This window comes from Oncorhynchus masou, chromosome 18 (assembly GCF_036934945.1).
Source record: "Oncorhynchus masou masou isolate Uvic2021 chromosome 18, UVic_Omas_1.1, whole genome shotgun sequence".
NCBI classification, from domain to species: domain Eukaryota; kingdom Metazoa; phylum Chordata; class Actinopteri; order Salmoniformes; family Salmonidae; genus Oncorhynchus; species Oncorhynchus masou.
In genome coordinates, this window is record NC_088229.1 from 16041929 (window position 1) to 16054866 (window position 12938).

Consider the following 12938-nt stretch of genomic DNA (forward strand, 5'->3'; position numbering starts at 1 on the left):
TATGTTATTGTATAAAATAAATAAAAAATTCTGCCTTTTTAAAGCTTTCAGATAAATGAAATCATTTAATTTGTTACATGCGCCGAATACAACTGGTGTAGACAACTCAGTGAAATGCTTGCTTACAGAACCTTTCCCAACAACGCAGAGTTACTATTTTATTTTTGTAACTAAACGAGGAAAAAAATATTTACAAGAATGGAGCTATATACAGCGAGTATCTGTACCAGATCAATGTGCAGAGGTACAAGGTACTTGAGGTATGTACACATGATCAAAAGTATGTGGACATGTGCGCGTCGAACATCTCATTCCAAAATCATGGGCATTAATATGGAGTTGGTCCCCCCCTTTGCTGCTATAACAGCCTCCACTCTTCTGGGAAGGCTTTCCACTAGATGTTGGAACATTGCTGTGGGGTCTTGATCCATTCAGCCACAAGAGGTGGCAGGTAGCCTAGTGGTTAGAGTGTTGGACTAGTAACCGAAAGGTTGCAAGATCGAATTCCCGAGCTGACTAGGTAAAAATATTTCTGCCCCCGAACAAGGCAGTTAAACCTTTTTGAAAATAAGAATTTGTTGTTAACTGAATTGCCTGGTCAAATAAAAATAAGAGCATTAGTGAGGTCAGGCACAGATGCTGGAATTCGACATGTCTTTTTTTATATGGGTGGGATTTAGTCTTTTCAACCCATTAGAACATAGGTTGAGGTAAATATCTTCTCATCTGCAGCAACATGGTCCAGTCCTGTTGAGTTTTCTGTAGGTTCCCCATCACCTCCATGACAATCTGGAGAGAACAAGAAGAAATGCAGTTCAGACAAAGACAATTTCCATAGTCTTTTCCTATGGTGTTGAAATATTTTCTTCAACATACAGTGCATTCGGAAAGTATTCAGACCCCTTCCCTTTTTCCAAATTTTGTTACAGCCTTATTCGAAAATGTATTAAATAAAAAATAAATCATCAATCCCACAATGACAAAGCAAAAAAATAAATAAAAAGTTTATAAATGTGTGAAAATGTATTAAAAATTAAAAACAGATACCCTACTGGTCAAAAGTTTTAGAACACCTACTCATTCAAGGGTTTTTCTTTATTTTGACTATGTTCTACATTGTAGAATAATAGTGAAGACATCTAAACATATGGAATCATGTAGTAGCAAAAAAAAAGTGTTAAATCAAAACATACTTTATATTTGAGATTCTTCAAACAGCCACCCTATGCCTTTGCAAAGCTGTCACACTCTTACCATTCTCTCAACCAGCTTAATGAGGTAGTCACCTGGAATATATTTCAAATAACAGGTGTGCCTAGTTAAAAGTTAATTTGTGGAATTGATTTCCTTCTTAATGCGTTTGAGCCAATCAGTTGTGTTGTGACAAGATAAGGGGGATATACAGAAGACTGCCCTATTTGGTAAAAGTCCAAATGCATATTATGGCAACAGCAGCTCAAATAAGCAAAGAGAAACGACAGTCCATCATTACTTTAAGAAAGTTCTTCAAGTGCAGTCGCAAAAAACATCAAGCGTTATGATGAAACTGGACCGCCACAGGAATGGAAGACCCAGAGTTACCTCTGCTGTCATTAGACTTGCCAGCCTCAGAAAGTTCAAATAACAGTTCAAGTAACAGACATCAACATCAACTGTTCAGAGGAGACGGAGTCAGGCCTTCATGGTCGAGTTGCTGCATAGAAACCACTACTAAAAGTACACCAATTAGAAGAGACTTGCTTGGGCAAGAAACACGAGCAATGGACATTTGCTTCAATTTGTCCTTTGTTCCGATGATCCAAATTGGAGATTTATGGTTCCAATCGTCGTGTCTTTGTGAGACACGGTGTGGGTAAACGGATGATCTCCGCACTTTTATTTCCCACCGTAAAGCATGGAGGAGGAGGTGTTATGGTGTGGGGGTACTTTGCTGGTGACACTGTCTGTGATTTATTTTGAATTCAAGGCACACTTAACCAGCATGGCTACCACAGCATTCTGCAGCGATTAGCCATCCCATCTGGTTTGGGCTTAGTGGGACTATCATTTGTTTTTCCAACAGGACAATGACCCAACACACCTCCAGGCTGTGTAAGGGCGATCTGACCAAAGAGAGTGATGGAGTGCTGCATCAGGTGACCTGGCCTCCACAATCCCCCCGACCTCAACCCAATTGAGATGGTTTGGGATGATTCGGAGCGCAGAGTGAAGGAAAAGCAGCCAACAAGTACTCCACATACGTGGGAACTCCTTCAAGGCTGTTGGAAAAGCATTCCAGGTGAAGCTGGTTGAGGGAATGCCAAGAGTGTGCAAAGCTGTCAAAGGCAAAGGGTGGCTATTTGAATTCTGAAATCTAAAATGTATTTTGATTTTGTTTTAACACTTGATTTTATGTGTTATTTCATAGTTTTGATGTCTTCTATTATTCTACAATGTAGAAAATAGTCAAATAAAGAAAAACCCCTGATAGAGTAGGTGATCTAAAACTTCTGACAGGTAGTGTATCTTATTTACATAAGTATTCAGAATATTTAAGACTCGATATTGAGCTCAGATGCATCCGGTTTCCATTGATTATCCTTGATGTTTCTACAACTTGATGGGAGTCCACCTGTGGTAAAAGAAGTGATTGGACATGATTTGGAAAGGCACACACACCTGTCTAAGGTCCCACAGATGACAGTGCATGTCAGAGCAAAAACCAAGCCATTAGGTTGAAGGAATTGTCCGAACCTGATGGTCACTGACAGAGCTCCAGAGTTCCAGAAGGACAACCATCTATGCAGCACTCCACCAATCAGGCCTTTATGGTAGAGTGGCCAGACGGATGCCAATCCTCAGTAAAAGACATAACAGCCTGCTTGGAGTTTGCCAAAAGGCACCAAAAGGACTCTCAGACCATGAGAAACAAGACTCTCTGGCCTGATGAAACCAAGATTGAACTCTTGTCCTGAATGCCAAGTGTCATGTCTGGAGGTGAAGCAAGGTGGTGGCAGCATCCTGCTGTGGATATTTTTTATCAGAGGCAGGGAGACTCCGGACCTCAGACTGGGGCGAAAATTCACCTTCCAACAGGACAACAACCCTAAGCACACAGCCAGAACAACACAGGAGTGACTTCAGGACAAGTCTCTGAATGTCCTTGAGTGGCCCAGCCAGAGCCTGGACTTGAACCCAATCAAACATCTCTGGAGAGACCTGAAAATAGCAGTACAGCGACACTCCCCATCCAACCTGACAAGAACTTGAGAGATTCTGCAGAGGAGAATCTCCCCAAATACAGGTGGCTCAAGCTTGTAGCCACATACCCAAGACTCGAGGCTGTAATCGCTGCCAAAGACGCTTCAACAAAGTACTGAGAAAAGGGTATGAATACTTATGTCAATGTCATGTTTCCATTTATTTTATATTTTAGAAAAATCTGTTTTTTTGCTTTGTCATTCAGGTAGTGTAGATTGAGGGGGGGGGACTATTTAATCAATTTTGGAATAAGGCTGTGGAAAAACTCAGTGTCTGAATTTTCTGAATGCACTGTACAGTAACTAAGACTATGACTAAGAGCAATGTACTGTTCTATGGAGTACGGTTACTTTTACAATGTACAATTATTGTTGCGCTGGTAGCCTAGCAGTTAAGAGTGTTGGGCCAGTAACCGTAGGGTCCCTGGTTCGAATCACCGAGCCAACTAGGTGAACATTCTGTTGATGTGCCCTTCAGCAAGGCACTTAACCCTACTTGGGAAAGGGGAATAACCTAGTCAGTTGTACAATTGAATGCATTCAACTGAAATGTGTCTTCCGAATTTAACCCAACCCTAATTGCTCCTGTAAGTCGCTCTGGACAGGAGCATCTGCTAAATGACTAAAATGTCAATGTATAATTTAACAGCTTTGACAGTGCTGAAGCTAAAAAGGGTTGATGCAGAGTACCATAATAAAATGGTAGACAAACACCTATATAGGGCTCTGGTCCACTGGCCACGTAGGATCAGCCTGATTTTTGCACTCCCTGGATGTAGTGGGGTGTCCAAAAGGAAATTAACAGATGGGGGGGGGGGACATACACTGCAAGAAGTTTATATTCCTCAACAAAGTAGATTAATACAGCTAAATAGGCTGCAGGGGAAGTAAAAGGCAGATTTTTGTGAGCATGTACAACCAAACTGTAAGCCTGGTTAACGCTGTTCTAGGAGGTGTGTGTAGCACACAAGTGTTATTTTAGTATCAAAGTATTTTAGAAGCTATTTTGGTATCAAAGACCCATCATTTAAGTTTGCCTTAAAAAAAAAAGCCAGAACTTTTATATTGGGTTTTGTCTGGCATCCCAGGAAATCAAGCGAGAAAACATGTGCAAATCCTGGAGACGGTCATGGTTAATTTATTAACACATTCTTACATACTGACTAGACTGGGCATGTTGATTTTGTCCATCCACACCAGACGCGATCAGGACACGCAGGTTGAAATATCAAAACGAACTCTGAACCAACTAGATTAATTTGAGGAAAGGTCATGCACATTTAGCTAGCTAGCATGCTGTTGTTAGCTAATTTGTCCTGGAATATAAACATTGGGTTATTATTTTCAGGATCTTTGTAGAATTTTGACCCCTTTTGAGTCACAAAAAAAGCGTGTTTCCTACTCTGACAATTAAAATTGATAGATTAAAGGGGTAACCTAGTTAGTTTCTAGTAATCTCTCCTCCTTCAGTCTTCTTCTGTGGACTTTATATGGCAGTTGGCAACTAACTTTAAAGGTACATTACCACCACCAACTGGACTTGAGTGTGGATCTCAGTTCATCTTTGAATCCCCACGCGGCTATATGCTCCTAAAACCCAATGAGGAGATGGGAGAGGACGAACTTGCAGCGCACAAATATAAAAAATAGAACCAAGTAATATATTAGTGCCTGGCTACGCAGATGCTAATTGATGCGGGCGAGCAGTTTGGATAAAATTGTAAAATAGAATGTACATGTTATTCAACGGTGGCAGTGTGGTCAGCACGTTAGACAGCTGTGTTGCAAAGGCAGGAAGTAGCTTTGAGCAGAGGTTTGCATTTTCAGTGCAGTTGCACTCATGCGCATTCCCCACCAGAGTGTATAACACTTAAAACATGGGAGGCAAAACATGCAACATTTTAGACAGTTTGGGGGTGAATGTTTGAGGAATAGAGGCGTTTATTCCTTCCAACTGAATTGACTATCTCCTTTGTTAATATGGGGGAAAACCAACAGACCATGGGAAGAGGTTAACGTTGTCCCGGTTTGGATCTGAACAGCTATAACAAGCTGCCAGACTTGATTAGGGAGAGTGTAAATTAATATTTGGGGTGAAAATCAGTTGAAAAAAAAATATGGGTATATTAGCCATGGGTTAATCATTATATTATGGATATATCATAAGAGCAGGAAACTTGGTGGGAGTCAGACTTTACGTACGTCGCTGAACTCTAGCAGCAGGCTCTCCTTGGGCTTTAACGCTGCAGCACTCAGGTACATGTATCTGAGTAGTACTGCATCTAGCTGCTCTGGGGCCAGGGCTGTCTGCTGTTCAGGCTGGTACATGGGGGGCGGCAGGCAGAGATGCAGGGGGCAGCGAGGCTCCTCAGACTGGTCCATGTGGACCGGCCTATCACACGGAACATCTTTTAGCCCCGGACACATGTTAAACAGTACCTGGTTACTGTCCTTGCAGATGTGTTATTTTTTGTGGAAAACACCATCAGACCGTGACTATTAGATCTAGGATATTAAGTCTATAGGATGTTATTGCATTTCCATAGATGCATTTGGCATTAAGAAGTTAAACAGAAACAAACATCTACCAGTTAGTAACACATATAACATGGAGATTATCAGGGTTACTACAATTACCACATACCAATAAACTTAATATAATTACACTATGAATTAGACTTATGCAGCGATTACCAGTGTTATGTCACACAAGCTCACTACAATAACAGTATTTGGGTACTTGTATGAAAAGCTGGAAGGTGCAAATTATTTACAAGGTTGATTGGTTTTGTACAACGATACTCTGTACCTCATTTACAATAGCTTTACTTTGAATTAAATCAGGGTTTATTGATTATTGGAAAAACATGCTAAATCAACAGCTGACTCACTTGCTACATAAGTCATTATGTTTAGCTTACTCTTGGTGACTATACAGTGCATTCAGAAAGTATTCAGACCCCTTGACTTTTCCACACATTTTGTCACATTACAGCCTTATTCTAAAGTTGATTAAACTACTGTTGTCTCATCAATCTACACACAATACCCCATAGTGATAAAGCGAAAACGGGTTTAGATCTTTTTGCAAATTTATAAAAAAATACAATACAGAAATACCTTATTACATAAGTGTTCAGACCCTTTGCTATGAGTCTCGAAAATGAGCTCAGGTGTATCCTGTTTCCATTGATCATCCTTGATGTTTCTACAACTTGATTGGAGTCCACCTGTGGTAAATTCAATTAACTGGACATGATTTGGAAAGGCACACACCTGTCTATATAACATCCGACAGTTGACAGTGCATGTCAAGGAAAAAACCAAGCCATGAGGTTGAATAAATTGTCCATAGAGCTCCGAGACAGGATTGTGTCGAGGCACAGATCTGGGGAAGGGTACCAAAACATGTCTGCAGCATTGAAGGTCCCCAAGAACACCATGGCCTCAATCATTCTTAATTGGAAGGAGTTTGGAACCACCAAGATATTTTACAGCAGCAGGGACTGAGACTAGTCAGGATCGAGGGAAAGATGAGCAGAGCAAAGTACAGAAAGATCCTTGATGAAAACCTACTCCAGAGTGCTAAGGACAGACTGGGGTGAAGGTTCACCTTCCAACAGGACAACAATCCTAAGCACACAGCCAAGACAACACAGGAGTGACTTCGGGACAAGTCTCTGAATGTCCTTGAGTGGCCCAGCCAGAGCCCGGATTTGAATCCGGTCGATTGAGGGGGAAAAAACTAATTAACAATTTTAGAATAAGGCTGTAACGTAATAAAATCTTTTTTTTAACCTTTATTTTACTAGGCAAGTCAGTTAAGAACAAATTCTTATTTTCAATGATGGCCTAGGAACAGTGGGTTAACTGCCTGTTCAGGGGCAGAATGACAGATTTGTACCTTGGGGGTTTGAACTCGCAACCTTATGATCACTAGTCCAACGCTCTAACCACTAGGCTACACTGCCTCCACTAGGCTATGCTACCATATAAGTTCAAAGATGAAAAAGCCTGGAAGGAGGAGAGATGACTAGAAACGATTCGTTTGACTGTTTTATGTGTGGATTAATTTTCGGAGTAGAGGACCTTGTGCATTTCAGGTCAAATAACAACTCAATGTTTATATCCCAGGACAAATTAGCTAGCAAGTGCAAGCTAACTAGCTAAATTGCCATAAATGTGTCATGCTTTTCGGACCTGTCCCCAAATTAATGTAATTGGTTCAGTTTGTTTTGATATTTTAACCTGCATGTTGTGATCGTGTGGTGTAGGGGGACAAAATAAATGTATGCACGATGGCACACGTGCGCAGCTGTTGTGGGTTTAGTGTTAGCCAGGCAGATACAGAACGCCTCCAAACATCACATTGTTAGCTAAAATGCAGGGAAAATGCAGATTCAGTTCTGCCTTGCAGGATATTGATGTTTAGGAATGGCTTTGCCAGACCCATCCAGCGACATAGTGGAGGGTAAATAGCGTTTACGCTATTTTTTTATAATCCTGTGTAGCTCAGTTGGTACAGCATGGCGCTTGCAATGCCAGGGTTGTGGGTTCGGTTTCCACTGGGGACCAGTACTAAAATGTATGCAGTCACTACTGTACATCACTCTGGAGAAGAGTGTCTGCTAAATGACTAAAATATACATTTGTGAAATGGCATTTACTCGCCATTTTAATTATCGTTTATCCACATATTATTGCCTTCACAGTGTTGATCAACGCTCAGAAGGCTTCTTGATCTGAGTTCTAATCTCGCCTACCTATGCGAGTAGACCACGACAGTCTTTTGCAAATTTATAAAAAAATACAATACGGAAAGAAGTTAACATTCTTCAGTGTGCAGTACTCCTGTACAGCCACTGGCTCCATAGCTGGCCCCCTCTTCATCTCCATGGTCTGTATACCAGATCCCTGTACAGCCACTGGCTCCATAGCCCCCTCTTCATCTCCATGGTCTACATACCAGATCCCTGTACTGCCACTGGCTCCATAGCTAGCCCCCTCTTCATCTCCATGGTCTGCATACCAGATCCCTGTACAGCCACTGGCTCCATGACTAGCCCCTCTTCATCTCCATGGTCTGCATACCAGATCCCTGTACAGGCACTGGCTCCATGACCAGCCCCCTCTTCATCTCCATGGTCTGTATACCAGATCCCTGTACAGCCACTGGCTCCATAGCTAGCCCCCTCTTCATCTCCATGGTCTGTATACCAGATCCCTGTACAGCCACTGGCTCCATAGCTAGCCCCCTCTTCATCTCCATGGTCTGTATACCAGATCCCTGTACAGCCACTGGCTCCATAGCTAGCCCCCTCTTCATCTCCATGGTCTGTATACACATAACACTTCCTGCAACACAGGAGCAGTGGCTTTGGACCACTATCACTGGTACGGAGTGCTTTAACACCATCTCTGAAGATATGTGTGATAAAAGACTGAAGTGAGAATGAATAACAATAAACATAGTAGTGTCTAGTCTTCTTAACTAGGGGCTCATTTAACTATACAGGAATACATTGTGTTTCAGTAACAAAACTACCAAACACTGCATCAACAGATCTTTAGTGCTGCTTTTGGTACCATCGATCACCACATTCTTTTGGAGAGATTGGAAACCCAAATTGGTCTACATGGACAAGTTCTGGCCTGGTTTAGATCTTATCTGTTGGAAAGATATCAGTTTGTCTCTGTGGATGGTTTGTCCTCTGACAAACTGTTGGATCTGACAATTAATCTTGATGGTGTTACTCTGGACCCTGATCTCTCTTTTGACCAACATATCAAGACTGTTTCAAGGACAGCTTTTTTCCATCTACGTAACATTGCAAAAATCAGAAACTTTCTGTCCAAAAATGATGCAGAAAAATGAATCCATGATTGTTACTTCTAGGTTAGACTACTGCAATGCTCTACTTTCAGGCTACCCAGATAAAGCACTAAATAAACTTCAGTTAGTGCTAAATACGGCTGCTAGAATCCAGGCTGAAAAATGTGATCACATTACTCCAGTGCTAGCCTCCATACACTGGCTTCCTGTTAAGGCAAGGGCTGATTTCAAGGTTTTACTGCTAACCTACAAAGCATTACATGGGCTTACTCCTACCCATCTTTCCGATTTGGTCCTGCCGTACATACCTACATGTACGCTAGTCACAAGACGCAGGCCTCCTAATTGTCCCTAGAATTTCTAAGCAAACAGCTGGAGGCAGGGCTTTCTCCTATAGAGCTCCATTTTATTGGAATGGTCTGCCTACCCATGTGAGAGACGCAGACTCGGCCTCAACCTTTAAGTCTTTACTGAAGACTCGTCTCTTCAGTGGGTCATATGATTGTGTATAGTCTGGCCCAGGAGTGTGAATGTGAACGGAAAGACCCTGGAGCAACAAACCGCCCTTGCTGTCTCTACCTGGCCGGTTCCCCTCTCTCCACTGGGATTCTCTGCCTCTAACCCTATTACAGGGGCTGAATCACTGGCTTACTGGTGCCCTTTCATGCTGTCCCTAGGAGGGGTGAGTTACTTGAGTGGGTTGAGTCACTGACGTGATCTTCCTGTCTGGGTTGGCGCCCCCCCGTGGCGGAGATCTTTGTGGGCTATACTCGGCCTTGTCTCAGGATGGTAAGTTGGTGGTTGAAGATATCCCTCTAGTGGTGTGGGGGCTGTGCTTTGGCAAAGTGGGTGGGGTTATATCCTTCCTGTTTGCCCTGTCTGGGGGTATCATCGGATGGGACCAGTGTCTCCTGACCACTCCTGTCTCAGCCTCCAGTATTTATGCTGCAGTAGTTTGTGTTGGGAGGCCAGGGTTAGTTTGTTATATCTGGAGTACTTCACCTGTCTTATCCGGTGTCCTGTGTGAATTTAAGTATGCTCTCTCTAATTCTCTCTTTCTTTCTCTCGGAGGACCTGAGCCCTAGGACCATGCCTCAGGACTACCTGGCATGATGACTCCTTGCTGTCCCCAGTCCACCTGGCTGTGCTGCTGCTCCAGTTTCAACTGTTCTGCCTGCTGCTATGGAACCCTGACCTGTTCACCGGATGTGCTACCTGTCCCAGACCTGCTGTTTTCAACTCTCTAGAGACAGCAAGAATGGTGGAGATACTCTTAATGATCGGCTATGAAAAGCCAAATGACATTTACTCCTGAGGTGCTGAGTAAATGCACCCTCGACAACTACTGTGATTATTATTATTTGACCATGCTGGTCATTTATGAACATTTGAACATCTTGGCCATGTTCTGTTATAATCGCCACCTGGCACAGCCAGAAGAGGACTCATAGCCTGGTTCCTCTCTAGGTTTCTTCCTAGGTGTTGGCCTTTCTAGGGAGTTTTTCCTAGCCACAGTGCTTCAAAACATGCATTGCTTACTGTTTGGGGTTTTAGGCTGGGTTTCTGTACAGCACTTTGATATCAGCTGATGTAAGAAGGGCTATATAATTAAATTTTATTTACCAAATAACCTGTTAAATGGGCAATTCTAAACTGGGATTGGGATTCATCATTAAAATCGATCTACTGATAAGATTAAACGTTGACACCGTCTCCAACACATTTTGACCATGATGACAGTGTCTCACAGGAGATGTTTAACAAGGTCCCTAGAAGCTATCTATAACCTCCCTACTCTCATGCTGTGCAGCTTCTCACTCTTCCTCATGGACCTGTGGCAGGCAGCCCTCACGTTGATCTCCCCTGTCAATGTGTCTTTGTTAGATACTGTGTAGAAGACATGAATAACAATTATTTTAAGCTAGCAAATATATCTAGCAAGCATAACTTAACCAAGCTAACGAAAAATACACATTCTCAGGTAGATTGTCAAACTTACTTAATTTTACGAAGCTACTAGCTAGTTACAGTTAATAGTTAAATTAGCTAGCTAATGATTGTAGCTAGCTAACGTTATATCACTGACTTGGTACTCACCTTCATAGTTGTCTATGTAGCTTCCTATATACATATTGAACCCCTTTTCATTCTTGCTAGCTGGAGTCTCGGAGGCTGATGTAACAATTCGATGTACATCATTAATATTAATTTGAGGCAAATCCTGAAGACACCTAATAAAAAACTATAATAGCATAAGGGCTATTGAATAACATTGATTTCTACATTTATTTTGCAGCTCACGCGACGCTTGCGGTGGAGTCAGGGTGAGGGGACAGCATAAATGTATGCACGATGCGCATGTGCACAGCCGGTTTGGGTTCGGTGTATGTGGCAGTGTGGGTAGAATGAGCGAGCTTGCCTGGCAGCCAGTGCGCAAAACACATGAGAAAATGAAACTGTCGTCTAACTGGAAATGTATTCGTAAAACCAATACATTTCTAATATTTTTTGGATTAACATATTTGATAATTTTCTATTCTCTCATTTTAATTCAACTTGAGAAAATGCCTGATTTAAGGTATTCTATTACTTGAATTTCAGAGTGCCAAATCTAAGTACTTTAAGAACCTCAAAGCACTTTGTGCGAAACCTGTACATTGATAAAAGTTAAAATCATAAAGTTACTGGTCCCCTCCCCATGTCAAACTCTTGGATTCAGGAGGCGGGTTTATTAAGATAGGGTGTTTCACCCTAACACTCATTTTAATACGGTAACGTAATATTCCTTTCCTGAATTTAAATAAATACCGCCTTGTAACCAATCAGAGAAGGCATGTTTGCAGAGGGGCGTGGTTAATAGCTATACTGCGGGAGTTGTCACATCACGAGATACCAAATGGGAGATGTATAATAAAATGCAATTTAAAATGTGGTTCGAGTTGCTTTATGCATCGCCAGATTTTCTTGAAAATGTATTTAACTGCATCCAAGTTTCTTGACATTGGCGTTTCAAAGAGCTGTCAGTCAAGGCAAGCACAAGCTCCCCGCCCACTCAGGGTCATGGCTAGTTATAAAAGCCACAAAGTCATAAACCCTTCCTATTTCTACAAATTCTATTCAAACCTTACCTTAACTACACTGCTATCCTTAGGCCTAACCATAAATGAAGGTAGTTAGCCATGAGGAAAAAAATGTACTTAAATTGAGCATTTCTATCCGTTTTTTTTTTTTTTTTTTTTTAATGGCTGCTGTGTTTGTACCTCTAAGTGCTATTTTACATGGGAATCAGAATGACTGTTCCGGACCCTAATGAGGATCCTGCATAAACCCAATCACGTGCAACATGGAACAGGTCCGCCTCTCTTTTTTTTGTCGAAAATTCAGCGAACTGTAGCTTTTTTGTTATCTTGCTAGCCAGCTAGCTTTAGTAGCCATGTTTGTTTAGCGTTCGTTAGCCTCGATGTAGCAAAATAGTTATTTATTCGCTGTCAATGTACAGTTGCCCTCTGATGTAAACAAAATATGTAATGGACAAGAAAAGTACTTTAAAAAAGCATTTTGGTTGATACGAGGAGTTTACCGTGTCGTTACCTAACCAGTTATCGAAAGCGACTGCGCCTTTTTCCCCCGCACACCCGGAGTTGAGAAGATACCCGCCCCATTTGAGTTTTGATTGGTGTAGACTTGTGGGTGTGACATACACGATTGTTTGAAATACCTCTGTCAAGTTAGAGAACCCACATCTGAGCAAGCGGAGATATTCAATACATCTAGCCTAAGAACAACCCACCACACCCCCTCGGACCATATTGCCTAAATATACTAAACATTAGGAACGTATTCCTAATATTGAGTTGCACCCCCCT

At 41.9% G+C, this 12938-nt stretch overlaps 1 protein-coding gene across 3 annotated transcripts; it reads right to left on the reverse strand.

The window, feature by feature from the left end:
* Positions 1-145: 145 nt before the first annotated feature.
* Positions 146-12713, reverse strand: LOC135504093 (KAT8 regulatory NSL complex subunit 2-like). Of its 3 annotated transcripts, none has more exons than XM_064922384.1 (3): positions 12664-12700; positions 5442-5631; positions 146-789 (listed from the first exon to the last, which is right to left on the reverse strand). In XM_064922384.1, the coding sequence occupies exons 2-3, from the start codon at positions 5619-5621 to the stop codon at positions 694-696; spliced, it is 276 nt and encodes a 91-aa protein (XP_064778456.1). In that variant the 5' UTR covers positions 5622-5631; positions 12664-12700; the 3' UTR covers positions 146-693. The 3 variants fall into 3 exon arrangements, 2 of the variants coding, with proteins under 2 accessions (XP_064778456.1, XP_064778457.1); XM_064922385.1 differs by having other exon boundaries at positions 12653-12697; XR_010450070.1 differs by lacking the exon at positions 5442-5631 and having other exon boundaries at positions 11170-12713.
* Positions 12714-12938: the final 225 nt, after the last annotated feature.

Coding starts and splice junctions, on each gene's coding strand:
- LOC135504093 (XM_064922384.1), bottom strand. CDS start 5,621: ATGGACCAGTCTGAGGAGCCTCGCTGCCCCCTGCATCTCTGCCTGCCG. Junction 790..5,441: donor TGCTGCTAGAGTTCAGCGAC/GTACGTAAAGTC, acceptor TGTTCTCTCCAG/ATTGTCATGGAGGTGATGGG.